This window comes from Pristiophorus japonicus, chromosome 9 (assembly GCF_044704955.1).
Source record: "Pristiophorus japonicus isolate sPriJap1 chromosome 9, sPriJap1.hap1, whole genome shotgun sequence".
NCBI lineage: Eukaryota > Metazoa > Chordata > Chondrichthyes > Pristiophoridae > Pristiophorus > Pristiophorus japonicus.
Genome location: NC_091985.1, coordinates 6,061,280 through 6,087,972, shown reverse-complemented (window position 1 = coordinate 6,087,972; position 26,693 = coordinate 6,061,280). Strand labels below are relative to the sequence as shown.

The following is a 26,693-nucleotide window of genomic DNA, read 5'->3' as shown; positions in this document are numbered from 1 at the left end:
TCAGAAAGGAATGTATAACTGTTGCAATTCACGCATTCGTTCCTTAAATGTTAGCCATGCCTATCCACCGTCATGCCTTTTAATGAATCTTCCCAATCTGTCATCGCCAATTCATTCCACATACCTTCATAGTTTTCTTTGTTTAGATTTAGGTTCCTAGTTTCGATTGGACCATCTTAATAAAGAATTCAATCACGTTATTATTTAAACGGGGAAAGATTGCAAAGTGCTGCAGTACAGCGGGACCTGGGGGCACTTGTGCATGAAACACAAAAGGTTAGTATGCAGGTGCAGCAAGTAATCAGGAAGGCCAATGGAATCTTGGTCTTTATTGCAAAAGGGATGGAGTATAAAAGCAGGGAAGTCTTGCTGCAGTTATACAGGGTATTGGTGAGGCCACACCTGGAATACTGCATAGTTTGGTTTCCATATTTACGAAAGGATATACTTGCTTTGGAGGCAGTTCAGAGAAGGTTCGCTCGGTTGATTCCGGAGATGAGGGGGTTGACTTATGAAGAACGATTGAGGAGGTTGGGTCAATACTCATTGGAGTTCAGAAGAATGAGAGGTGATCTTATCAAAACGTCTAAGATTATGAGGGGACTTGACAAGGTGGAAGCAGAGAGGATGTTTCCACTGATAGGGGACACTAGAACTAGGGGGCATAATCATTTAATAAGGGGCCGCCCATTTAAAACTGAGATGAGGAGGAATTTCTTCTTTCAGAGGATTGTAAATCTGTGGAATTCACTGCCTCAGAGAGCTGTAGAAGCCGGGACATTGAATACATTTAAGACAGAGATAAACAGTTTCTTAACCGATAAGAGATTAAGGGGTTATGGGGAGTGGGCAGGGAAGTGGACCTTAGTCCATGATCGGACCAGCCATAATTGTATTAAATGGCGGAGCAGGCTCGAGGGGCCATATGGCCTACTCCCGCTCCTATTTCTTATGTTCTTATGTTATGGTCACTCTTCCCTAAAGGACCCCGTACAACAAGACTATTAATTAACTCCTTCTCATTGTACAATACCCAATCTAGGATAGCCTGTTCCCGAGTAGGCTTCTCAACGTACTGGTCTAAAAAACCATCTCATACACACTCCAGGAATTCATCGTCCACAGTTCTATTACTAATTTGGTTTGGCCAGTCTATATGTAGATTAAAGTCACCTACGATTACTGTAGTACCCTTCTTATATGCATCTCTAATTTCCTGTTTGATGCTGTCCCGTACATTACCTCTACTGTTTGGAGACCTATAGACAACTTGCACCAATTACAGGGGGAAATAGGTAAGTAGATTATAGGGTAAATAGATTATCGGGTAAATAGATTACAGGGTAAATAGATTACGGGGGAAATAGTGGGGTGCCACAGGGATCAGTGCTGGGGCCTCAACTATTTACAATTTATATTAATGATTTGGATGAAGGGACCAAGTGTACTGTAGCCAAATTTGCTGAAGTTATAAAGATGGGTGGGAAAGCAGGTTGTAAAGAGGACACATATAATTTGCAAAGTGATATAGATAGGCTAAGTGAGTGTGCAAAAATTTGGCAGATGGGAGTATAATGTGCGAAAATATGAGGTTATCCACTTTTGTAGGAAAAATAAAAATGCAAATTATTATTTAAATGGAGAGAGATTACAAAATGCTGTGGGACAGAGGGATCTGGGGATCCTTGTACATGAAACACAAAAAGTTAGCATGCAGGTATAGCAAGTAATTAGGAAGGCAAATGGAATGTTGTCCTTTATTGTAAGGGAGATGGAATAATGGCCCGAAAATTCCGGTTGGAGGTTTCCCGCTGGCAATTGCCTTCCGACCGGAGATTTTTTACGAAAGTACCTGGTGGTCGAGGAAGCACCCTGGATTCCGTTGGGGAGGCCTTCTCTTCCCACGATGCGAAACGCGCTCCCGTCCGGAGGGTTCCCATGCAGAAGATGCAGTCATGTGTGACTGCTCAGCCAATCAGGTAGGTACTTCACAGGTTCCCATTAATCGCGCTGAGACTCGTGTATCTACGAGTTCTCAGTGCTATTAATGGGGAAAAAAAACAAACACACACTAATAAAAAATAAAAACCAGACCTCACATAATTAAAATGAATTGAAATTAAAGTTAATAAAAGCCTTAGAAAAAAACACCATATTTACGATTTTTTTTAAAGTTTTGTAATTCGGGTTAAAAATAAACTTACATTAATGGGCAGAGTTTTTAACAATAAAAATGTGTTTATTTTATTTAATTTTATTGTGTTTGTGTGTGTTTTTAAACACTTGGACCTGTAAAAGTAAGCTATGCACCTTCTTTTTGAGGCACAAGATTTTTGAGGACATTTGCTGGGAAAGCTATGCGTAAATCCCGCAATCCCGAAATGTCCTCGCTCCCGATCTGTCTATGATCTCTCAAGCTCCAGCCTGCACATTTAAAGGGACAGTCCAGGCAGTACAAGTTAGACGGAGATCAAAGATTGCAATCCTGGAGCAGTGCGGTTAATCTGTTACTGATTCCAATCCAAAATGTGGAAAACCTGTGTTGTGAACCCTGTCTTTTATTTAAACAAGTTCACCAATAGAAGAGCAGGTTCTTTTTCTTTTCATCCACCGGCTGGCCCTCGCACGGGTACAATGGGCCGAATCGGTCCAGGCTCGGACACTGGATAAGGGCTGGAGCAGTCGCAACTTTAAGGGCAAAATATCAATAACTTAAAAACCGGTCCGAAGTTTGATAAATGTCTGAAGTGTTTCAATGAAAACTTAGGCGCAGATAAATGTGAGAAATTATTGCAAAACTATCTGCTGCTGAGTTGCACTGTGACGGATTACTGCCACTTTAACGTTTAGTAATGTTGAATTTTAAAAGAATCAAATCGCCTTAGAATTCCTAATCCCTGTCAGTATAAGTGAGGTCACACTTTAGGCTGAACAAAATATTTCCATCAAGTTTGGGAAGCTCCTGTGTTCTATTGAGAAGTGAAGTGTGTATAAGAGGGATCCCACAATGCCGTGCTCCCAGTGAGAAGCCACAGTCCCATGGAATGTGGGTCAGATATAGGGCCACAACATCACAGCCCCAATTCTCCAGTCCATGCTCCCAGTGTGTGTGTGCCTCTCGACTGGGAGTGTATTGTTGTAAAATTACCCTCTATGTAGCAGCGCTATTATGAATAAAACCAAATGTAACTTATACTTACTGGTTACATTGAGCTGGGTTCCGCTCCCGCTGATATCGCCCCACACTTTACAGTAATAGGTGTCAGTGTCACTGGGCTGCACGTCTGTGACTGTCAGAATGAAGCTGTTATTGGAGGTGTCTCTGGAAGGCTGGAGACGGTCAGTGGAACCTGGGCTCCCTCGTGTGCTGCCACTTGCCTCATGTGTTAAAACCCACTCCGTATCTTGCCCCGGTAGTTGCCGGTACCAGTGGACATCGGTGTCACTCACTCTGGCGTTCCGCATGGTGCACTGTAACCGCGCCGTGTGACCCTCTGAGACACGTTCCAGACTCGGAGACTGGGTAAGGACAGGGGCAACTGCACCTTTAATGGGAAAAATATCAATCACTTAAAAACCGGTCTGAAGGTTGATAAATGTCTGAAGTGTTTCAAACAGCTCAATTTAGCTTCAGTAAATTCTAAACAAATGATCATTATATGGCCTGATATGAAAAACTCCAGGATTTCTTTGCTTCATGCATACAGCTGCCTCTGCCACTTCCTCCCCAACCTCCCCGAGTCTTCCTCCCTGATCCCCATCACTGCAGATTCTCCCCAATCTCCCTCCCATGCCTTCTCTTCACTTATTTCCTAAATGATGCTCACACCCTGGCCCATTGATTTCTTCTCCATACACCTCCTGACTCCTCTTTATCCCTGACCATCTTCTTCTTAGGCAGTCCCTCGGAGTCGAGGATGATTTACTTTCCACTAATATGAGTTCTCAGGTGACTGATCCAATGCAGGACCTACAGCCTCTGTTTGCACTTGGCTTCCCCTTTGCTCCCGGTGAAGAGACTCGGGGTGATTGACGCCTTCCCGGATGTATCTCCTCCACTTTGGGTGTTCTTAGGCCAGGGATTACCAGGTGTCGGTGGGGTGTTGCATTTTTTCAAGGAGTCTTTGAGGGTGTCCTTGAAACGTTTCCTCTGCCCACCTGGGGCTCATTTGTCATGTCGTAGCTCCGAGTAGAGCGTTTGTTTTGGGAGTCTCGTATCGGGCATGCGGCCGATGTGGCCCGTCCATCAGAGCTGATCGAGCGTGGTCAATGCTTCGATGCTGGGAATGTTGGCCTGAGCGAGAACACAGATGTTGGTGCACCTATCCTGCCAATGGATTTGCAGGATCTTGAGGAGGCAGCATTTGTGGTACTTCTCCAGTGCTTTGAGGTGCCTGCTGTACATAGTCCATGTCTCTGAAGCATATAGGAGGGCGGGTATCACTACTGCTCTGTAGACCATGAGCTTGGTGCTGGGTTTGAGGTCCTGGTCTTCAAACACTCTCTTCCACATGTGACCGAAAGCTGCACTGGCACACTGCAGGCAGTGTTGGACATCATCATTCGGGAAGGTGTTGAACTCGAGGTCTCTTTGCTGGGAGCAAGCGGAAGCCAAGCGGAAACAGCGGAAGGACCATACGACAACCCAAGAACCTCACCCACCATCCCTTTAACTGCAGTCTGCCCAAGTTGTGACAGTGATTGTAGGTCCCTTGTTGACAGTCGGCTCCCGAGATACGGAAAATGGTCCATGTTGTCCAAGGCGTCGTTATGGAATTTGACAATTTCGGGCAGTACTGTGTGGAGGGGGAAGGGTGGTAGAGGACCTTTGTCTTATGGATGTTTAGTGTAAGGCCCATGCTCTCATACTCTTCGATGAAGGTGCTGACGATGGTTTGGAGTTCGGCCTCAGGGTGTGCGCAGACGCAAGCGTCGTCTTCATACTCTAGTTCAATGCCAGTGGATTGGATCTGGATTGGAGGCAACGGAGGTTCCCGGTTGTTCTGTAGGTTAGTTCCACTCCAGCGAAGAGCTTACTGAGGGTGAGATGGAGCATAGCAGTAAGGAAGATCGAGAAGAACATTAGTGCAATGACACAGCATTGCTTGACCCCGGTCCACACATGTATTCGGTCTGTGGTGGATCCATTGGTCAGGATCACAGCTTGAATGTCATTGTGAAGCAGGCGGAGGATGGCGACAAACTTTTGAGGCCAGCCGAATTCAAGGAGGACGCTCCATAATCTCTCACGGTTGATGGAGTCGAAGGCGTTTGTGAGGTCAAAGAAAGCCATATGCAGAGGTTCGTGCTGCTCCCTGCATTTCTCTTGAATTTGACGCGTGGTGAAGATCATGTCCATTGTGCCCCTTAGTGGGTGGAGTCCACATTGCGATTCTGGGAGGAGCTATACAGCCAGTGGGAGAAGGCGATTGAAGAGGATTCTTGCGATGACTTGCAGATAGCAGGGAAACGCCTTTGTAATTACCACAATCGGAGTGGTCACTTTTCTTGAAGATAGTCTGGATTATGGCATCTCTGAGATCCAATATAGCTCACAGTACTAGTGACTTTCCTCAAACATTCAAAACCAGTCATCAATCCCCTCCTCAAACAAGCCACCCACCCGCCTGTCCTCGCTGCCTGCTGACCCATCTTCACCTAAACTCCAAACCCAACCCTCTCAATGCTGCCTGTTCCAATCTGTCCAGTCCAATTCCAGCTCACAGCATTGAAGTGGCCCTGCCCAAGGTCACACCTGATACCCTACAACACTGACATCCTTATCCATGCTTCTGTCACCTCTGGTCTTGATGGCTCCAATGCTCTCATTGCTGGCCTCACATCCTCAGTGAACTCTACTGATTTGTCCAAAATACAGTTGCTCATATCCTGTCCCACAGGAAATCCTCCTCACTTCATCGTACAGAGGCTCCCTGTCCCTCAATTCACTAAAAATAAACTCTTGTCCTCAGCTTCAAATCTCTGACTGGCCTTGTCCCACCTCCAACCTTCTGTAACCTCCTCCAGGCTGATAACCCCGGCACTCTTTGCTTCTTTAACTGTGCATTCACTCCTCCTTCCCCTCCCACCATTGGTGGAAAAGGCTTTAGTTGCCTCAGCCCTACTCTCTAGTGCTCCCTCGCTAAACCCCTCTGTAATGCATTTGCTTCATGGGTTCTTGCTTTAAGAATTCATAGCAACACATTGCTATCAAGAACTAGTTGGCTTATTAACAAAGATTTAACAATCCCAGTTCATCCACTAGACTCACAACTGCATACCTCATCAAGGTTTTATTGAGTTTTGTGAACATCACGTGACTGGCTAGACCACTTACAATGCATCAGTTCCATAAACTTGTGAGCTAACTCACAGCTTCATACATTACACCCTCCAATTCTCCACTTCTCTCTTCAACTTTAGAAACCATTACAAAAACCCATCATTTTGACCACATTTCCGACACCTCTCCCAATTTCTTCCTTGACGGCTTGGTGCCTGTCGTCCTAGTTCCATTGTTGTGAAGCACTTTGAGACAATTATGTGAAAGGAGCTTTGTAAATGCAAGTGTTTGTTGTCTTCCACCTGCACTGCCTTTATGTCGATCTAATTCCTACTGAAATCACTGTCACACTGACTCAATGTCAGACTGGAGGGGCGGTGCTCTGCAGCCAGTGCACAAGCAGCGCGGGATGGGGCAGGCGGTCCGAGTGCAACAGATGCGGCCGGAGAAGACAACTGAAATATTTTCAGGTTGTGTTGAGAGTCTGCGTGGATTCATTATACCCTGAGAAATATGTAAATAGATGTCACTCAGTCCCATGGTGAATCCCCACGTGTCCTCACTTGGTGCCTTTTGCTTGCCCGTTTACAATGGACACTTGTGGTCTTCCCAGCTGCTCACCGCAGAATGTCCACTCGAAGCTGGGACAGAGGGTCCGATTTTGGAAAGTTGTTTTTTCCCCTCCATCTCCCGTACCGCTGTTTCTGCATCGTTGTCCGTGCAATAGTTCTTTTCTGATGTTTCCTTTTTGCACAGCCCTCCAGCCACTGTATTGTTGCTGTCAAGCTGTGAATCTCGTCTCTAACCATACTGCTCTGTACGGAGGCTCACTGGGCCTTGCCAGTGGCTCCCATGGATTTGGAGGAGGAAGAGGAGTTCAGGGAGGGGGCAGAATGAGTGATGGACTTGTACCTCAGGTGCCTGGCAGCCACTCGGAATTGGCCCTGGCACACCCAGTTGGCCAAGTCCGTGGAGACCGACATTTGCCCCTTCTGTTACATGTGAAAGTCTGTGACACAGTTAGACCTGTTATATTCTTGAGTCTCTTGCTCTGGATCCTTCAGCTTCTAAAGTTTTAGATTCATAGGCGAATCCCCTCGGCCCCAGCAACATCTTCAATGGCTCTGATATACATAGAAGTTACAACATGTGTCACCTGCCCGAATATCTCCTCATGTGGCTCGGTGTCAAATGTTGTCTGATAACGCTCCTGTGAAGCTCCTTGGGACATTTTACTATGTTATAGGTGCTGTATAAATACTACAAGTTGTTGTACCTTGGAGAAGACAAAGCCAGATCAGTAATTCCCTCATGTTGGTCCTCTCACCAGCTGCTGCAAGCCCAGCCTGGCAGCAATGTCCCTCAGGACTCGGCCAGCTCGGTCAGTGCTGATACTCCCGAGTCTTGGTGATGGACATTGAAGCTGCCTAGCCAAAGTACATTCTGTGCCCTTGCTACCCTCAGTCCTTTCTCCAAGTGGTGCTTATACAAAGTGTGCACTTGCCTTTCGAAGTGGTACCTGGCATTGGACACGAGGAAACAGTTTTTATTGAGACGGCAAAAAAGGTAACGAGACCAGAGCTCTGCCAGGAATCTCGCTGCCAGATGGTCGGAAAATCGTGGCCGGCATCTGCTGAACCTTCCATATATTGTCCCAGTGGGCGAGGCTTCCAACATTACTCCTTTACAGTCACACTCAAGTCGTACATTGATGTGTTTGTTTAAATCATAAATTGTTAGTTCACAGATCTCAAGCTTCTGACCAGGTTGGCCATGTTCTCCCTCTGGGTCACACCCTCCCAGACCATCTACTGTCTGTGTGTCTTGGGCACATTCCAGACCCACAACAATCTGTGTGTATTGGGTACATTCCAGATGCACGACAGTCTTTGTGTATTGGGTACATTCCAGACCCACGACAGTCTGTGTGTCTTGGGCACATTCCAGACCCACTACAGTCTGTGTGTATTGGGTACATTCCTGACTCACTACAGTCTGTGTGTATTGGGTGCATTCCTGACTCACTACAGTCCGTGTGTATTGGGTGCATTCCTGACTCACTACAGTCTCTGTGTATTGGGTGCATTCCAGACTCACTACAGCCTGTGTGTATTGGGTACATTCTAGACCCACTACAGTCTGTGTGTATTGGGTACATTCCAGACTCACTACAGTCTGTGTGTATTGGGTACATTCCAGACCCACTACAGCCTGTGTGTACTGGGTACATTCCAGACCCACTGCAGTCTGTGTGTATTGGGTACATTCCAGACCCACTACAGTCTGTGTGTATTGGGTACATTCTAGACCCACTACAGTCTGTGTGTATTGGGTACATTCCAGACCCACTACAGTCTGTGTGGATTGGGTACATTCCAGACCCACTACAGCCTGCATGTATTGGGTACATTCTAGACCCACTGCAGTCTGTGTGTATTGGGTACATTCCAGACTCACTACAGTCTGTGTGTATTGGGTACATTCCAGACCCACTACAGCCTGTGTGTACTGGGTACATTCCAGACCCACTGCAGTCTGTGTGGATTGGGTACATTCCAGACCCACTACAGCCTGTGTGTATTGGGTACATTCTAGACCCACTACAGTCTGTGTGTATTGGGTACATTCCAGACTCACTACAGTCTGTGTGTATTGGGTACATTCCAGACCCACTACAGCCTGTGTGTACTGGGTACATTCCAGACCCACTGCAGTCTGTGTGTATTGGGTACATTCCAGACCCACTACAGTCTGTGTGTATTGGGTACATTCTAGACCCACTACAGTCTGTGTGTATTGTGTACATTCCAGACCCACTACAGTCTGTGTGTATTGGGTACATTCCAGACCCACGACAGTCTGTGTGTATTGGGTACATTCCAGACCCACTACAATCTGTGTGTATTGGGTACATTCCAGACCCACTACAGTCTGTGTGTATTGGGTACATTCCAGACTCACTACAGTCTGTGTGTATTGGGTACATTCCAGACCCACTACAGTCTGTGTGTATTGGGTACATTACAGACCCACTACAGTCTGTGTGTCTGGGTACATTCCAGGCCCACTACAGTCTGTGTGTATTGGGTACATTCCAGACCCACTACAGTCTGTGTGTATTGGGTACATTCCAGGCCCACTACAGTCTGTGTGTATTGGGTACATTCCAGGCTCACTACAGTCTGTGTGTATTGGGTACATTCCAGGCCCACTACAGTCTGTGTGTATTGGGTACATTCCAGACCCACTACAGTCTGTGTGTATTGGGTACATTCCAGACCCACTACAGTCTGTGTGTGTTGGGTACATTCCAGACCCACTACAGTCTGTGTGTATTGGGCACATTCCAGACCCACTACAGACTGTGTGTATTGGGCACATTCCAGACCCACTACAGTCTGTGTGTATTGGGTACATTCCAGACCCACTACAGTCTGTGTGTGTTGGGTACATTCCAGACCCACTACAGTCTGTGTGTATTGGGCACATTCCAGACCCACTACAGACTGTGTGTATTGGGCACATTCCAGACCCACTACAGACTGTGTGTATTGGGCACATTCCAGACCCATGACAGTCGAGCTAATAAGGTGGGTGGATGAGTTAAGGGCACAGGTAGCTACTTGGGAGAATGACATTATAGCCGTTACAGAAACATGGCTGAAAAAGGGGCAGGTTTGGCAGATCAATATTCCTGGTTACATGATTTTTAGACAAGACAGAGAGGGAGGTGCGGGGTGGGATGGGAGGGGTCGCAGTATTCATTAAAGAAACTATTACAGCAGTGAGGAGGGATCATCAAATGAGGCCATATGGGTCAAATTGGAAAATAAAAAAGGGGCGATCACACTGCTGGGAGTGTATTATAGACCCCCAAATAGTGGGAGGGAGAGAGAGGAGCAAATATGTTGGCAAATTGCTGTGAAATATAAAAACCATAGGGTAGTAATAGTAGGGGATTCTAACTACCCTAATATTGATTGGGACAAATATAGTGTGAAGGGTATAGAGGGTGAGGAATTCTTAAAATGCATTCAAGAGAACATTTTGAGTCAGTATATAACAAGCCCAACACGAGAGGGGACGGTTTTGGATTTAGTTTTGGGGAATGAAGCTGGGCAGGTTGAAGGGGTATTAGTGGGAGAGCACTTGGGTGACCATAATTCAGTCAGATTCTACTTAGTTATGGATAAAGACAAGGATAGGCTTGGAATAAAAGTCCCAAAACTGGGGAAAAGCTAATTTTGCTGAGTCGAGGAGTGATTTGGCCACAGTGGACTGGAAACAGCTACTTGTGGGTAAATCAGTGTCGGAACATTGGGAGGCATTCAAGGAGGAGATCCGGTAGGCTCAGGCCAAACATCTGCCCACAAAGAAAAAGTTTGGGAAAAATAATTCTACATCCCCCTGGATGTCTCGGGATTTACAGGGGAGGATAAAAAAAAAGGGATGCTTATGTCATATGCCAATGGCTAAATACTATAATTCTTGGCTCGTAAAATTAAGGAAAACACGAAGATGTTCGATAAATATATAAAGAGTAAGAGGGTAACTAAAGAAAGGGTAGGGCTAATTAGAGAGCATGAGGGTAACCTTTGTGTGGAGGCAGAAGATGTTGGTAAGGTTCTTAACGAATACTTTGCATCTGTTTTCACAAAGGAAAGGGGCAATGCAGATACTGCTTTAGAGGAGGAGTGTGATATTCTGGATGAAATAAATATCGTGAGAGAGGAAGTATTAAGGGGTTTAACAGCTTTGAAAGCAGCTAAGTCCCCAGGCCCAGATGAAATGCATCCCAGGCTGTTGAACGAAGTAAAAGAGGAAAGAGCAGAGGCCTTGACCATCATTTTCCAGTCCTCCTTGGATTTGGGCATGGTGCCGGAGGATTGGAGGACTGCTAATGTAATAATCTTGTTCAAGAAGGGAGAGAGGGACAGGTCAAGTAATTACATGCCAGTCAGCCTAACCTCAGTGGTGGGAAAATTATTGGAAAAAATCCTGAAAGACAGGATAAATCTGCATTTGGAAAGGCAAGGATTAAGTAGGGACAGTCAGAAACATAGAAACATAGAAACATAGAAAATAGGTGCAGGAGCAGGCCATTCAGCCCTTCTAGCCTGCACCGCCATTCAATGAGTTCATGGCTGAACATGAAACTTAAGTACCCCCTTCCTGCTTTCTCGCCATAACCCTTGATCCCCCGAGTAGTAAGGACTTCATCTAACTCCCTTCTGAATATATTTCGTGAATTGGCCTCAACTACTTTCTGTGGTAGAGAATTCCACAGGTTCACCACTCTCTGGGTGAAGAAGTTTCTCCTCATCTCGGTCCTAAATGGCTTACCCCTTATCCTCAGACTGTGACCCCTGGTTCAGGACTTCCCCAACATTGAGAACATTCTTCCTGCATCTAACCTGTCCAAACCCGTCAGAATTTTAAACGTTTCCATGAGGTCCCCTCTCATTCTTCTGAACTCCAATGAATACAAGCCCAGTTGATCCAGTTTTTCTTGATAGGTCAGTCCCGCCATCCCGGGAATCAGTCTGGTGAATCTTCGCTGCACTCCCTCAATAGCAAGAATGTCCTTCCTCAAGTTAGGAGACCAAAACTGTACACAATACTCCAGGTGTGGCCTCACCAAGGCCCTGTACAACTGTAGCAACACCTCCCTGCCCCTGTATTCAAATCCCCACGCTATGAAGGCCAACATGCCATTTGCTTTCTTAACCGCCTGCTGTACCTGCATGCTAACCATCAATGACTGATGTACCATGACACCCAGGTCTCGTTGCACCTCCCCTTTTCCTAATCTGTCACCATTCAGATAATAGTCTGTCTCTCTGTTTTTACCACCAAAGTGGATAACCTCACATTTATCCACATTATACTTCATCTGCCATGCATTTGCCCACTCACCTAACCTATCCAAGTCACTCTGCAGCCTAATAGCATCCTCCTCGCAGCTCACACTGCCACCCAACTTAGTGTCATCCGCAAATTTGGAGATACTGCATTTAATCCCCTCGTCTAAATCATTAATGTACAATGTAAACAGCTGGGGCCCCAGCACAGAACCTTGCGGTACCCCACTAATCACTGCCTGCCATTCTGAAAAGTACCCGTTTACTCCTACTCTTTGCTTCCTGTCTGACAACCAGTTCTCAATCCACGTCAGCACACTACCCCCAATCCCATGTGCTTTAACTTTGCACATTAATCTCTTGTGTGGGACCTTGTCGAAAGCCTTCTGAAAGTCCAAATATACCACATCAACTGGTTCTCCTTTGTCCACTTTACTGGAAACATCCTCAAAAAATTCCAGAAGATTTGTCAAGCATGATTTCCCTTTCACAAATCCATGCTGACTTGGACCTATCATGTCACCATTTTCCAGATGCACTGCTATGACATCCTTAATAATTGATTCCATCATTTTACCCACTACTGAGGTCAGGCTGACCGGTCTATAATTCCCTGTTTTCTCTCTCCCTCCTTTTTTAAAAAGTGGGGTTACATTGGCTACCCTCCACTCCATAGGAACTGATCCAGAGTCAATGGAATGTTGGAAAATGACTGTCAATGCATCCGCTATTTCCAAGGCCACCTCCTTTAGTACTCTGGGATGCAGTCCATCAGGTCTTGGGGATTTATTGGCGTTCAATCCCATCAATTTCCCCAACACAATTTCCTGACTAATAAAGATTTCCCTCAGTTCCCCCTCCTTACTAGACCCTCTGACTCTTTTTATATCCGGAAGGTTGTTTGTATCCTCCTTAGTGAATACCGAACCAAAGTACTTGTTCAATTGGTCTGCCATTTCTTTGTTCCCCGTTATGACTTCCCCTGATTCTGACTGCAGGGGAGCTACAATTGTCTTTACTAACCTTTTTCTCTTTACATACCTATAGAAACTTTTGCAATCCGCCTTAATGTTCCCTGCAAGCTTCTTCTCGTACTTCCTTTTCCCTGCCCTAATCAAATCCTTTGTCCTCCTCTGCTGAGTTCTAAATTTCTCCCAGTCCCCAGGTTCGCTGCTATTTCTTGCCAATTTGTATGCCAGTTCCTTGGCTTTAATACTATCCCTGATTTCCCAAGATAGCCACGGTTGAGCCACCTTCCCTTTTTTATTTTTACGCCAGACAGGAATGTACAATTGTTGTAATTCATCCATGCGGTCTCTAAATGTCTGCCATTGCCCATCCACAGTCAACCCCTTAAGTATCATTCGCCAATCTATCCTAGCCAATTCATGCCTCATACCTTCAAAGTTACCCTTCTTTAAGTTCTGGACCATGGTCTCTGAATTTACTGTTTCATTCTCCATCCTAATGCAGAATTCCACCATATTATGGTCACTCTTCCCCAAGGGGCCTCGCACAATGAGATTGCTAATTAATCCTCTCTCATTACACAACACCCAGTCTAAGATGGCCTCACCCCTAGTTGGTTCCTCAACATATTGGTCTAGAAAACCATCCCTTATGCACTCCAGGAAATCCTCCTCCACCGTATTGCTTCCAGTTTGGCTCGCCCAATCTATGTGCATATTAAAGTCACCCATTATAACTGCTACACCTTTATTGCATGCACCCCTAATTTCCTGTTTGATGCCCTCCCCAACATCCCTATTACTGTTTGGAGGTCTATACACAACTCCTACTAACGTTTTTTGCCCTTTGGTGTTCTGCAGCTCTACCCATATAGATTCCACATCATCCAAGCTAATGTCTTTCCTAACTATTGCATTAATCTCCTCTTTAACCAGCAATGCTACCCCACCTCCTTTTCCTTTTATTCTATCCTTCCTGAATGTTGAATACCCCTGAATGTTGAGTTCCCAGCCCTGATCATCCTGGAGCCACGTCTCCGTAATCCCAATCACATCATATTTGTTAACATCTATTTGCACAATTAATTCATCCACCTTATTGCGGATACTCCTTGCATTAAGACACAAAGCCTTCAGGCTTGTTTTTTTAACACCCTTTGTCCTTTTAGAATTTTGCTGTACAGTGGCCCTTTTTGTTCTTTGCCTTGGTTTCTCTGCCCTCCACTTTTCCTCATCTCCTTTCTGTCTTTTGCTTTTGCCTCCTTTTTGTTTCCCTCTGTCTCCCTGCATTGGCTCCCATCCCCCTGCCATATTAGTTTAAATCCTCCCCAACAGCACTAGCAAACACTCCCCCTAGGACATTGGTTCCGGTCCTGCCCAGGTGCAGACCGTCCGGTTTGTACTGGTCCCACCTCCCCCAGAACCGGTCCCAATGCCCCAGGAATTTGAATCCCTCCCTGCTGCACCACTGCTCAAGCCTGGATTTATTAAGGGAAGATCGTGTTTGACTAATCTGATTGAAATTTTCGGATGTGTTAACCAAGTGGGTCGATGAGGGTAGTGCATATGATGTAGTGCATATGGATTTTAGCAAAGCTTTTGATAAGGTCCCACATGGTACACTGGTCATGAAGGCTAAAGCCCATGGGATCCAGGGTGAAGTGGCAAGTTGGATCCAAAATTGGCTTGAAGGTAGGAAGCAAAGAGTAATGGTTGATGGATGTTTTTGTGACTGGAAGGATGTTTTCAATGGGGTTCTGCAGGGCTCAGTACTGGGTCCCTTGCTTTTTGTGGTATATATCAACGATTTGAATATAGGGAGTATGATTAAGAAGCTTGCAGATGACACTAAAATTGGCTGTGTGGTTGATAATGAAGAGGAATGTCATGGGCTGCAGGAGGACAGCAATCTACTGGTCAGGTGGACAGATGGAAGTTCAGAGAAGTGTGAGGTAATGCACTTTCGGAGGACGAATAAGGAAAGGGTATTTACATTAAGCGGTAGGCCACTTAATAGTGTAGATGAACAAAGGGACCTTGGAGTGCTTGTCCACAGATCCCTGAAAGTTGCACGTCAGGTGGATAAGGTGGTTAAGAAGGCACGACAGGATAAATCTGCATTTGGAAAGACAAGGATTAATTAGGGACAGTCAGCATGGATTTATTAATTGAAGATCGTGATTGAATTTTTGAGGTGGCAACCAAGAGGGTTGATGAAGGTAGTGTGTACGATGTAGTCATATGGACTTCAGCAAAGCTTTTGATAAGGTCCCACATGGTAGACTGGTCATGAAGGCTAAAGTTCATGGGATCCAGGGTAAAGTGGCAAGTTGGATCCAAAATTGGCTTGGAGGTAGGAAGCAAAGGGTAAGAAACATAGAAAAATAGGTGCAGAAGTAGGCCATTCGGCTCTTCGAGCCAGCACCGCCATTCAATAAGATCATGGCTGATCATTCCTTCAGTACCCCTTTCCTGCTTTCTCTCCATACCCCTTGATCCCCTTAACCGTAAGAGCCATATCTAACTCCCTCTTGAATATATCCAGTGAACAGAGAGTAGTATAACAAAATTTGCAGGTGACACAAAGATTAGTGGGAAAGCGGGTTGTGTAGAGGACACAGAGAGGCTGCAAAGAGATTTAGATAGGTTCAGCGAATAGGCTGAGGTTTGGCAGATGGAATACAATGTCGGAAAATGTGAGGTCATCCACCTTGGGAAAACAAACAGTAAAAGGGAATATTATTTGAATGGGGAGAAATTACAACATGCTGTGGTGCAGCGGGACCTGGGGGTCCTTGTGCATGAATCCCAAAAAGTTAGTTTGCGGGTGCAGCAGGTAATCAGGAAGGCAAATGGAATGTTGGCCTTCATTGCGAGAGGGATGGAGTACAAAAGCATGGAGGTCCTGCTGCAACTGTACAGGGTATTGGTGAGGCCGCACCTGGAGTACTGCGTGCAGTTTTGGTCACCTTACTTAAGGAAGGAGATATTAGCTTTGGAAGGAGTACAGAGACGATTCACTAGGCTGATTCCGGAGATGAGGGGGTTACCTTATGATGATAGATTGAATGGACTGGGTCTTTACTCGTTGGAGTTCAGAAGGATGAGGGGTGATCTTATAGAAACATTTAAAATAATGAAGGGGATAGACAGGATAGAGACAGAGAGGTTGTTTCCACTGGTCGGGGAGACTAGACCTAGGGGGCACAGCCTCAAAATACGGGGGAGCCAATTTAAAACCGAGTTGAGAAGAATTTCTTTTCCCAGAGGGTTGTGAATCTGTGGAATTCTCTGCCCAAGGAAGCAGTTGAGGCTAGCTCATTGAATATATTCAAATCACAGGTCGATAGATTTTTAACCAATAAGGGAATTAAACGTTATGGGGAGCGGGCGGGTAAGTGGAGCTGAGTCCACGGCCAGATCAGCCATGATCTTGTTGGGTGGCGGAGGGTCCAGATGGCCTACTCCTGTTCCTAATTCTTATGTTCTTATGTTCTTATTAATGTTGGGGAAGTCCAGAACCAGGGGTCACAGTCTGAGGATAAGGGGTAAGCCATTTGGGACCGAGATGAGGAGAAACTTCTTCACCCAGAGAGTGGTGAACCTGTGGAATTCTCTACCACAGAAAGTTGTTGAGGCCAATTCACTAAATATATTCAAAAAGGAGTTAGATGTAGTTCTTACTACTCGGGGGATCAAGGGGTATGGCGAGAAAGCAGGAATGGGGTACTGAAGTTGCATGTTCAGCCATGAACTCATTGAATGGTGGTGCTGGCTAGAAGGGCCGAATGGCCTACTCCTGCACCTATTTTCTATGTTTCTATTTTTCTATGAACTGGGATTAACAACTCTCTGCTGCAGGGAATTCCACAGGTTAACAACTCTGAGTGAAGAAGTTTTTCCTCATCTCAATCCTAAATGGACTACCCCTTATCCTAAGACTATGTCCCCTGGTTCTCGACTTCCCCAACATCGGGAACATTCTTCCCGCATCTAACCTGTGCAGTCCCGTCAGAATCTTATATGTTTCTATGAGATCCCCTCTCATCCTTCTAAACTCCAGTGAATACAGGCCCAGTTGATCCAGTCTCTCCTCATATGTCAGCCCAGCCATCCCTGGAATCAGTCTGGTGAACCTTCGCTGCACTCCCTCAATAGCAAGAACCTCCTTCCTCAGACTAGGAGACCAAAACTGAACACAATATTCCATGTGAGGCCTCACTCAGGCCCTGTACAACTGCAGTAAGACCTCCCTGCTTCTATATTCAAATCCCCTAGCTATGAAGGCCAACATACCATTTGCCTTCTTTACCGCCTGCTGTACCTGCATGCCCACTTTCAGTGACTGATGAACCATGACACCCAGGTCTCATTGCACCTCCCCTTTTCCTAGTCTGCCGCCATTCAGATAATATTCTGCCTTTGTGTTTTTGCCCCCAAAGTGGATAACCTCACATTTATCCACATTATACTGCATCTGCCATGCATTTGCCCACTCACCTAACCTGTCCAAGTCACCCTGCAGCCTCTTAGCATCGTCCTCACAGCTCACACCGCCACCCACTTTAGTGTCATCTGCAAACTTGGAGATATTACATTCAATTCCTTCATCCAAATCATTAATGTATATTGTAAATAGCTGGGGTCCCGGAACTGAGCCCTGCGGCACTCCATTAGTCACTGCCTGCCATTCTGAAAAGACCCATTTATCCCAACTCTCTGCTTCCTGTCTAGCAACCAGTTCCCTATCCACCTCAGTATATTAACTCCAATACCATGTGCTTTGATTTTGCACAACAATCTCTTGTGCGGGACCTTGTCAAAAGCCTTCTGAAAGTCCAAATACACCACATCCACTGGTTCTCCTTGTCCACTCTGCTAGTTACATCCTCAAAAAATTCCAGAAGATTCGTCAAGCATGATTTCCCTTTCATAAATCCATGCTGACTTGATCCGATCCTGTCACCGCTTTCCAAATCCGCTGCTATTTCATCCTTCATGAACGATTCCAACATTTCCCCGACTACTGATGTCAAGCTAACTGGTCTATAATTACCCATTTTCTCTCGCCCTCCTTTTTTAAAAAGTGGTGTTACATTAGCTACCCTCCAGTCCATGGGAACTGATCCAGAGTCAATAGACTGTTGGAAAATGATCACTATTGCATCCACTATTTCTAGGGCGACTTCCTTGAGCACTCTGGGATGCAGACTTATTTATCGGCCTTCAATCCCGGGGATTTATCGACCTTCAATCCCATCAATTTCCCTAACACAATTTCACGCCTAATAAGGATATCCTTCAGTTCCTCCTTCTCACTAGACCCACTGTCTCCTTGTACCTTCGGAAGATTATTTGTATCTTCCTTCGTGAAGACAGAACCGAAGTATTGATTCAATTGGTCTGTCATTTCTTTGATCCCCATTATAATTTCACCTAAATTCGACTGCAAGGGTCCTATGTTTGTCTTTACTAATCTTTTTCTCTTCACATATTTATAGAGCTTTTGCAGTCCGTTTTTAAATTTCCTACAAACTTCCTCTCGTACTCTTATTTTTCCCCTCTTAATTAAACCCTTAGTCCTCCTCTGTTGAATTCTAAATTTCTCCCAGTCCTCAGGTTTGCTTCTTTTGCTTGCAAATTTATATGTCTCTTCCTTGGCTTTAACACTATCCTTAATTTTCTTTGTTTGCTATGGTTGAGCCACCTTCCCAGTTTTATTTTTACTCCAGACAGGGATGCACATTTGCTGAAGTTCATCCATGTGATCTTTAAATGTTTGCCATTGCTTATCCACCGTCAACCCTATAGTATCGTTGGCCAGTCTATTCTAGCCAATTCACACCTCATACCGTCGAAGTTACCTTTCCTTAAGTTCAGGACCCTAGTTTCCGAATTAACTTTGTCACTCTCCATCTTAATAAGGAATTCTATCGTATTATGGTCACTTTTCCCCCAAGGGGCCTTGCACAACAAGATTGCTAATTAGTCCCTTCTCATTACACAATACCGAGTCTAGGATGGCCAGCTCCCTGGTTGATTCCTCGACATATTGGTCTCAAAAATCATCCCTAATACACTCCAAGAAATCCTCCTCCACCGCATTGCTACCAGTTAGGTTAGCCCAATCAATGTGTAGATTAAAGTCGCCCATGATTACTGCTGTACCTTTATTGCACACATCCCTTATTTCTTGTTTGATGCTGTACCCAACCTCACTACTACTATTTGGTGGTCTATACACAACACCCACTAGTGTTTTCTGCCCTTTGGAATTCCGCAGCTCCACCCATACCGATTCCACATCCTCCAGGCTAAGATTCTTCCTTACTATTGCATTAATTTTCTCTTTAACCAGCAATGCACCCCACCTCCTTTTCCTTCGTCTATCCTTTGTAAATGCTGAATACCCTTGGATGTTGAGTTCCCAGCCTTGGTCCCCCTGGAGCCATGTCTCCGTGATGCCAATCACATCATACCCATTAACTGCTATCTGTGCAGTTAATTCATCCACCTTATTCCGAATACTCCTCGCATTGAGGCACAGAGCCTTCAGGCTTGTTTTTTTAAACACACTTTGCCTTTTTAGAATTTTGCTGTAATGTGGCCCTTTTTGTTTTTTGCCTTGGGTTTCTCTGCCCTTCACTTTTACTATTCTCCTTTCTATATTTTGCTTCTGTCTCCTTTTTGTTTCCCTCTGTCTCCCTACATAGGTTCCCATCCCCCTGCCATATTAGTTTAACTCCTCCCCAACAGCACGAGCAAACACTTCCCCGAGGACATCGGTTCTATCCTGCCCAGATGCAGACCATCTGGTTTGTACTGGCCCCACCTCCCCCAGAACCGGTTCCAATGTCCCAGGAATTTGAATCCCTCCCTTCTGCACCATTGCTATTACTACTTTTGAGGTCCTACTTTTTAATTTCGCTCCTAGCTCCCTAAATTCAGCTCGTAGGACCTCATCCCATTTTTTACCTATATCGTTGGTACCAATGTGCACCACGACAACTGGCTGTTCACCCTTCCTTTTCAGAATGTCCTGCACCCGCTCCGAGACATCCTTGACCCTTGCACCAGGGAGGCAACATACCATCCTGGAGTCTCGGTTGTGGCCACAGAAACGTCTATCAATTCCCCTTACAATTGAATCCCCTATCACTATCGCTCTCCCACTCTTTTTCTGCCCTCCTGTGCAGCAGAGCCAGCAATGGTGCCATGAACTTGGCTGCTGCTGTTCCCCCCTGGTGAGTCATCCCCCTCAACAGTACTCAAAGCGGTGTGTCTGTTTTGCAGGGGATGACCGCAGGGATTCCCTGCACTACCTTCCTTGCACTGCTCTTCCTGTTGGTCTTCCATTCCCTATCTGGCTGTGTACCCTTTACCTGCGGTAAGACCAACTCACTAAATGTGCTATTCACGTCATTCTCAGCATCGTGCATGCTCCAGAGTGAATCCACCCACAGCTCCAGTTACGCAACGCGGTCCGTCAGAAGCTGGAGGCGGATACACTTCCCGCACACGTAGTCGTCAGGGATACCGGAGGCGTCCCTGATTTCCCACATAGTACAGGAGGAGCATAAAACGTTGATGGATGTTTTTGTGGCTGGAAGGATGCGGGGTTCTGTAGGGCTCAGTACTGGGTCCCTTGCTTTTTGTGGTATATATCAACGATTTTGATTTGAATATAGGGAGTATGATTAAGAAGTTTGCAGATGACACTAAAGTTGGCTGTGTGGTTGATAACGAAGAGGAAAGTCATGGGCTGCAGGAGGATATCAATCTGCTGGTCAGGTGGGCAGAGCAGTGGCAAATGGAAGTTCAGAGAAGTGTGAGGTGATGCACTTTGGGAGGGCTAATAAGGAAAGGGTATACACATTAAGCGGTAGGCCACTTAATAGTGTAGATGAACAAAGGGACCTTGGAGTGCTTGTCCACAGATCCCTGAAAGTTGCAGGCCAGGTGGATAAGGTGGTTAAGAAGGCATACGGAATGCTTGCCTTTATTGACCGAGGCATAGAATATAAGAGCATGGAGGTTAGGCTTAAATTATATAATACTTTGGTTAGGCCACAACTGGAGTACTGCATGCAGTTCTGGTCACTGTATTATAGGAAGGACGTGTGATTGCACTCGAGAGGGTGCAGAGGAGATTTACTCGGATGCTGTCTGGAATGGAGAATCTTAGTTATGAGGACAGATTGGATAGGCTGGGTTTGTTCTCATTGGAACCTCATTGAGGTGTTCCTCATTGAGGAGACCTCATTGAGGTGTACAAAATGTTGAGGGGCCTGGACATAGTGGATAGTAAGGGCCTATTTCCATTGGTGGAGGGATCTATTAGTTTTAAAGTGGTTGGTGGAAGGTATCGAGGGAATTTGAGGGGGCGGGCTTCTTTATGCAGAGGATATGGGGATCTGGAACTCACTGCCTGGAAGAGTGGTAGATGCAGAAACCCTCACCACTCTTAAGAGATGGTTGGATGGGCCTGCAGGGTTACAGACCTAGAGCTGGATAACCTCTTGTTGGCTGGTGCAGATATAATGGTAAGTACTGAAGGGAATCGAATACGGCCAGGGTGATCTCCTGGAATAGTTTAGATTGCCTGGATGGGTCGGAGAGGACATTTCCCAGATTTTTTTTTCCCCAATTGGCCTGGGAATTTATCTAGTTTTTGCCTCTCCCAGGAGATCACGTGACTCTGTTTGGGGTGGAATGTAGAATGTTTTAGTGTAAGGTGTACAGCAGTTATGTGGGGGCGGACTGGTTGGCCTGGGTGCTATTTACCTCTCCGCCATTGTTCATAGGTTTATATATAACCTTCAGGGTAGCTGACCAAGGGCCGTGCGGCTCTTTGTTGGCCGCCGTGAACACGATGGGTCGAAATGGCCTCCTTCTGCGCTGTAGATTTCTATGTTTCTATGTCTGTGTGTATTGGGCACATTCCAGACCCACGGACGAACATAAGAACATAAGAATTAGGAACAGGAGTAGGCCATCTAGCCCCTCGAGCCTGCTCCGTCATTCAACAAGATCATGGCTGATCTCGCCGTGGACTCAGCTCCACTTACCCGCCCGCTCCCCGTAACCCTTAATTCCCTTATTGGTTAAAAATCTATCTATCTGTGATTTGAATACATTCAATGAGCTAGCCTCAACTGCTTCCTTGGGCAGAGAATTCCACAGATTCACAACCCTCTGGGAGAAGAAATTCCTTCTCAACTCGGTTTTAAATTGGCTCCCCCGTATTTTAAGGCTGTGCCTCACGAGTTTCTCACGGGACTCTATTATTAAATAGTTTCTGGCTTTCAACTCCAAAACGAGACGCACTTCTTTGCCGCCCAGCCATTCTGAAAGCTGATTGCACATTCCTGAATTACATTAACAGGCTGAAGGATGGTGTATTGCAACTTGGAAAGGGTCGAGGGGTCATTTGTTTGCATTGATGAGTGCAGATTTGGTCACTCAGAGATGCATTGTTTTATATATATACCCTGTCAATATCCTGATTTAACCAGGTAGGTCACCATTATTCCTATTACTGCACTTTTCCTTCAACATGTATGTTCCCGTTGAATCCTGTGTGTGAGGTTTTGTCCCACCATGTGCTCACATACTTTTGTTCAATTAAAAACAAATGGAGTTTGTCCCAGATTTCACCCTCCATTCTGTGTTTAGAACTTCCACTCAGTGTTGTTACTGTAAAAGTGACAACGTTGTATAACATTTACTTAAACACAAAATGTTTGTACTGTAACAGTATTAGATATAAAACCAATATAATGTAGAATGTACTTACTGGTTACATTCAGCCGGTTTCCATTTCCATAGATTTTTCCCCAAATACCACAGATATAGACCGCGCTGTCTCTGCGCTGCACGCCTCTGATCGTCAGAATGTAGCTGTTACTGGCAACATCTCTGGAAAGCTGAAACCGCTCAGAGAAGCCATGTGATCGGTAAACCGTGCCATCTATGTAATGAATAAATATTATTTGATTCCTATCCCGTGAGAGGAACCAGCGTACATCATATTTATCCACACGGTCATTCACATAGCTGCTCTCCAGGGTACACCGAAACTGCACCGTGCCACCCTCGGGCACCGTCACAACTTCTGGGGACTGGATAAGAACCGGACTTGCCTTTAGACCTGTGAATAGTAAATAACTGAAGATCAGAAAAAATGAGGAACAACATAAAATAATAAGTTGAAACCGAAGTGATTATAAAATCTCCTGTGTGTTTGCGAATGGATATTGGTCTGAAATCCCACTCCTCTGTTTCCCGCGGGCGCTCGACAGAAAATGGTAAGAAAGATGCGCACCGACCTTTTCCTGCTGCGCCCACCAGAGATCCCGGTCCTGAGGCCTACTCTCCCTGCACATCGGATCGTGAGTACGTCAGGACGGATGTATGTTGGAGCTGGAGTAATTGGCACTGGGCAGCCAATCCAGGTCAAGTATTTTCTCAGTCATAATAATGGGAACTCCGCAAGTAGTTCTCATTATTATGATTGAGAAACACTCGCCTCCCACAACACTCAAACACAAATAAAAAATAGAAAAAATACATACATATTTGAGTTTAATTTAAATTAAAGTTAATAAATATCTTGGAAGAAAAGTATTTTTTCCAATTTTTAAAAAAGTTTTTTCATTGTGGTTTAAAATTTCAACATGTGTTTTTTAAATGTTATTTTTATGTTTTTGTATGTTTTAAAACTCTTACACTGGTAAAAGTAGTGTATGTGCCTGCTTTTACCAGCGCAAGAGTTTTCAGGACATAAGCTGGGCAAGAGCTGGGTAAGTACCACAATCTTGACCATTAGAACATAAGAACATAAGAAATAGGAGCAGGACTTATGGTCACTCTTCCCTAAAGGACTCTGCACAACAAGACTATTAATTAACTCCTTCTCATTGCATAATACCCAATCTAGGATAGCCTGTTCCCTAGTAGGCTCCTCAACATACTGGTCTAAAAAACCATTTTGGACACACTCCAGGAATTCATCCTCCACAGTATTATTACTAATTTGGTTTGGCCAGTCTATATTTAGATTAAAGTCATCCAAGATTACTGTAGTACCCTTCTCACATGCATTTCTAATTTCCTGTTTGATGCTGTCCCGTACATTACCTCTACTGTTTGGAGGCCTACAGACAATTACAGGGAGGAATAGGTAAGTAGATTACAGGGTAAGTAGATCACAGGGTAAATAGATTACAGGGGGAAATAGTGGGGTGCCACAGGGATCAGTGCTGGGGCCTCAACTATTTACAATTTATATTAATGACTTGGATGATAGGACCAAGTGTACTGTAGCCAAATTTGCTGAAGTTACAAAGGTGGCAGGGAAAGCAAGTTGTAAAGAGGACACATATAATTTGCAAAGTGATATAGATAGGCTAAGTGAGTGTGCAAAAATTTGGCAGATGGGAGTATAATGTGGGAAAATATGAGGTTATCCACTTTTGTAGGAAAAATAAAAATGCAATTATTTAAATGGAGAGAGATTACAAAATGCTGTGGGACAGAGGGATCTGGGGATCCTTGTACATGAAACACAAAAAGTTAGCATGCAGGTATAGCAAGTAATTAGGAAGGCAAATGGAATGTTGTCCTTTATTGTAAGGGAGATGGAATAATGGCCCGAAAATTCCGGTTGGAGGCTTCCCGCTGGCAATTGCCTTCCGACCGGAGATTTTTTACGAAAGTTGGTTAGGAAGCACCCTGGATTCCGTTGGGGAGGCCTTCTCTGCCCACGATGCAAAGCGCGCACCCGTCCGGAGGGTTCCTATGCAGAAGATGCAGTCACGTGTGACTGCTCAGCCAATCAGGTAGGTACTTCACAGATTCCCATTAATAGCGCTGAGACTCGTGTATCTACGAGTTCTCATATTGTTGGGGGAAAAAAACAAACACACACGAATAAAAAATAAAAATCAGACCTCACATAATTAAAATGAATTGAAATTAAAGTTAATAACTGCCTTAGAAAAAAACACCATATTTACGATTTTTTTTAAAGTTTTGTAATTTGGGTTAAAAATAAACTTCCATTAGTGGGCAGAGGTTTTAACAATAAAAATGTGTTTATTTTATTGAATTTAATTGTGTTTGTGTGTGTTTTAAACACTTGGGCTTGTAAAAGTAGGCTATGCACCCGCAAATCCCACAATCTTGCCCGTGCAAATGTCCTCGCTCCCGATCAGTCTACGATCTGTTAAGCTCCAGCCGGTGTCCTGGCAGTAGAATTTAGACGGAGATCAAAGATTGCAATCCTGGAGCAGTGCGGTTAATCTGTTACTGATTCCGATCCAAAATGTGGAAAACCTGTGTAGTGAACCCTGCCTTTTATTTGAACAGGTTCTTTTTCTTTTCATCCACCGGCTGGCCCTCGCACGGGTACAATGTGCCGAATCCGTCCAGGCTCGGACACTGGATAAGGACTGGAGCAGTCGCAAGTTTAAGGGAAAAATATCAATAACTTAAAAACCGGTCCGAAGGTTGATAAATGTCTGAAGTGTTTCAATGAAAACTGCAGGCAGCTCACTTTAGCTTCAATAAATTCTAAACAAATGATCATTATATGGCCTGATATGAAAAGCTCCAGGATTTCTTTGCTTCGTGCATACAGCTGCCTCTGCCACTTCCTCCCCAACCTCCCCTAGTCTTCCTCCCTGATCCCCATCACTGCAGATTCTCCCCAATCTCCCTCCCATGCCTTCTCTTCACTTATTTCCTAAATGATGCTCACACCCTGGCCCATTGATTTCTTCTCTATACGCCTCCTGACTCCTCTTTATCCCTGACCATCTTCTTCTTAGGCAGTCCCTCGGAGTCGAGGATGATTTAATTTCCACTAATATGAGTTCTCAGGTGACTGATCCAATGCAGGACCTACAGCCTCTGTTTGCACTTGGCTTCCCCTTTGCTCCTGGTGAAGAGACTCGGGGTGATTGACGCCTTCCCGGATGTATCTCCTCCACTTTGGGTGTTCTTAGGCCAGGGATTACCAGGTGTCGGTGGGGATGTTGCATTTGTTCAAGGAGTCTTTGAGGGTGTCCTTGAAACGTTTCCTCTGCCCACCTGGGGCTCATTTGTCATGTCGTAGCTCCGAGTAGAGCGCTTGTTTTGGGAGTCTCGTATCGGGCATGCGGCCGATGTGGCCCGTCCATCAGAGCTGATCGAGCGTGGTCAATGCTTCGATGCTGGGAATGTTGGCCTGAGCGAGAACACAGATGGTGGTGCACCTATCCTGCCAATGGATTTGCAGGATCTTGAGGAGGCAGCATTGGTGGTACTTCTCCAGTGCTTTGAAGTGCCTGCTGTACATAGTCCATGTCTCTGAAGCATATAGGAGGGCGGGTATCACTACTGCTCTGTAGAACATGAGCTTGGTGCTGGGTTTGAGGTCCCGGTCTTCAAACACTCTCTTCCGCGGGTGACCGAAGGCTGCACTGGCACACTGAAAGCAGTGTTGGACTTCATCATCCGGGAAGGCGTCGAACTCAAGGTCTCTTCGCTGGTAGCAAGCAGAAGCCAAGCGGAAACAGCGGACGGAGCATACGACAACCC

The 26,693-nt window shown here is 45.4% G+C and overlaps 1 protein-coding gene across 8 annotated transcripts in view; it reads right to left on the bottom strand.

The window, feature by feature from the left end:
• Nucleotides 1-26,693, bottom strand: part of LOC139272925 (uncharacterized) — a 304,924-nt gene that overhangs the window by 160,688 nt on the left and 117,543 nt on the right. For all 8 annotated transcript variants that reach the window (XM_070889041.1, XM_070889040.1, XM_070889042.1 and 5 more), the window contains 2 exons: nt 22,909-23,262; nt 3,201-3,545 (listed from right to left, as the gene is read on the bottom strand). In XM_070889041.1, the coding sequence (XP_070745142.1) occupies nt 3,201-3,545; nt 22,909-23,262 (699 nt within the window). The remainder of the gene's footprint in view (nt 1-3,200; nt 3,546-22,908; nt 23,263-26,693) is intronic.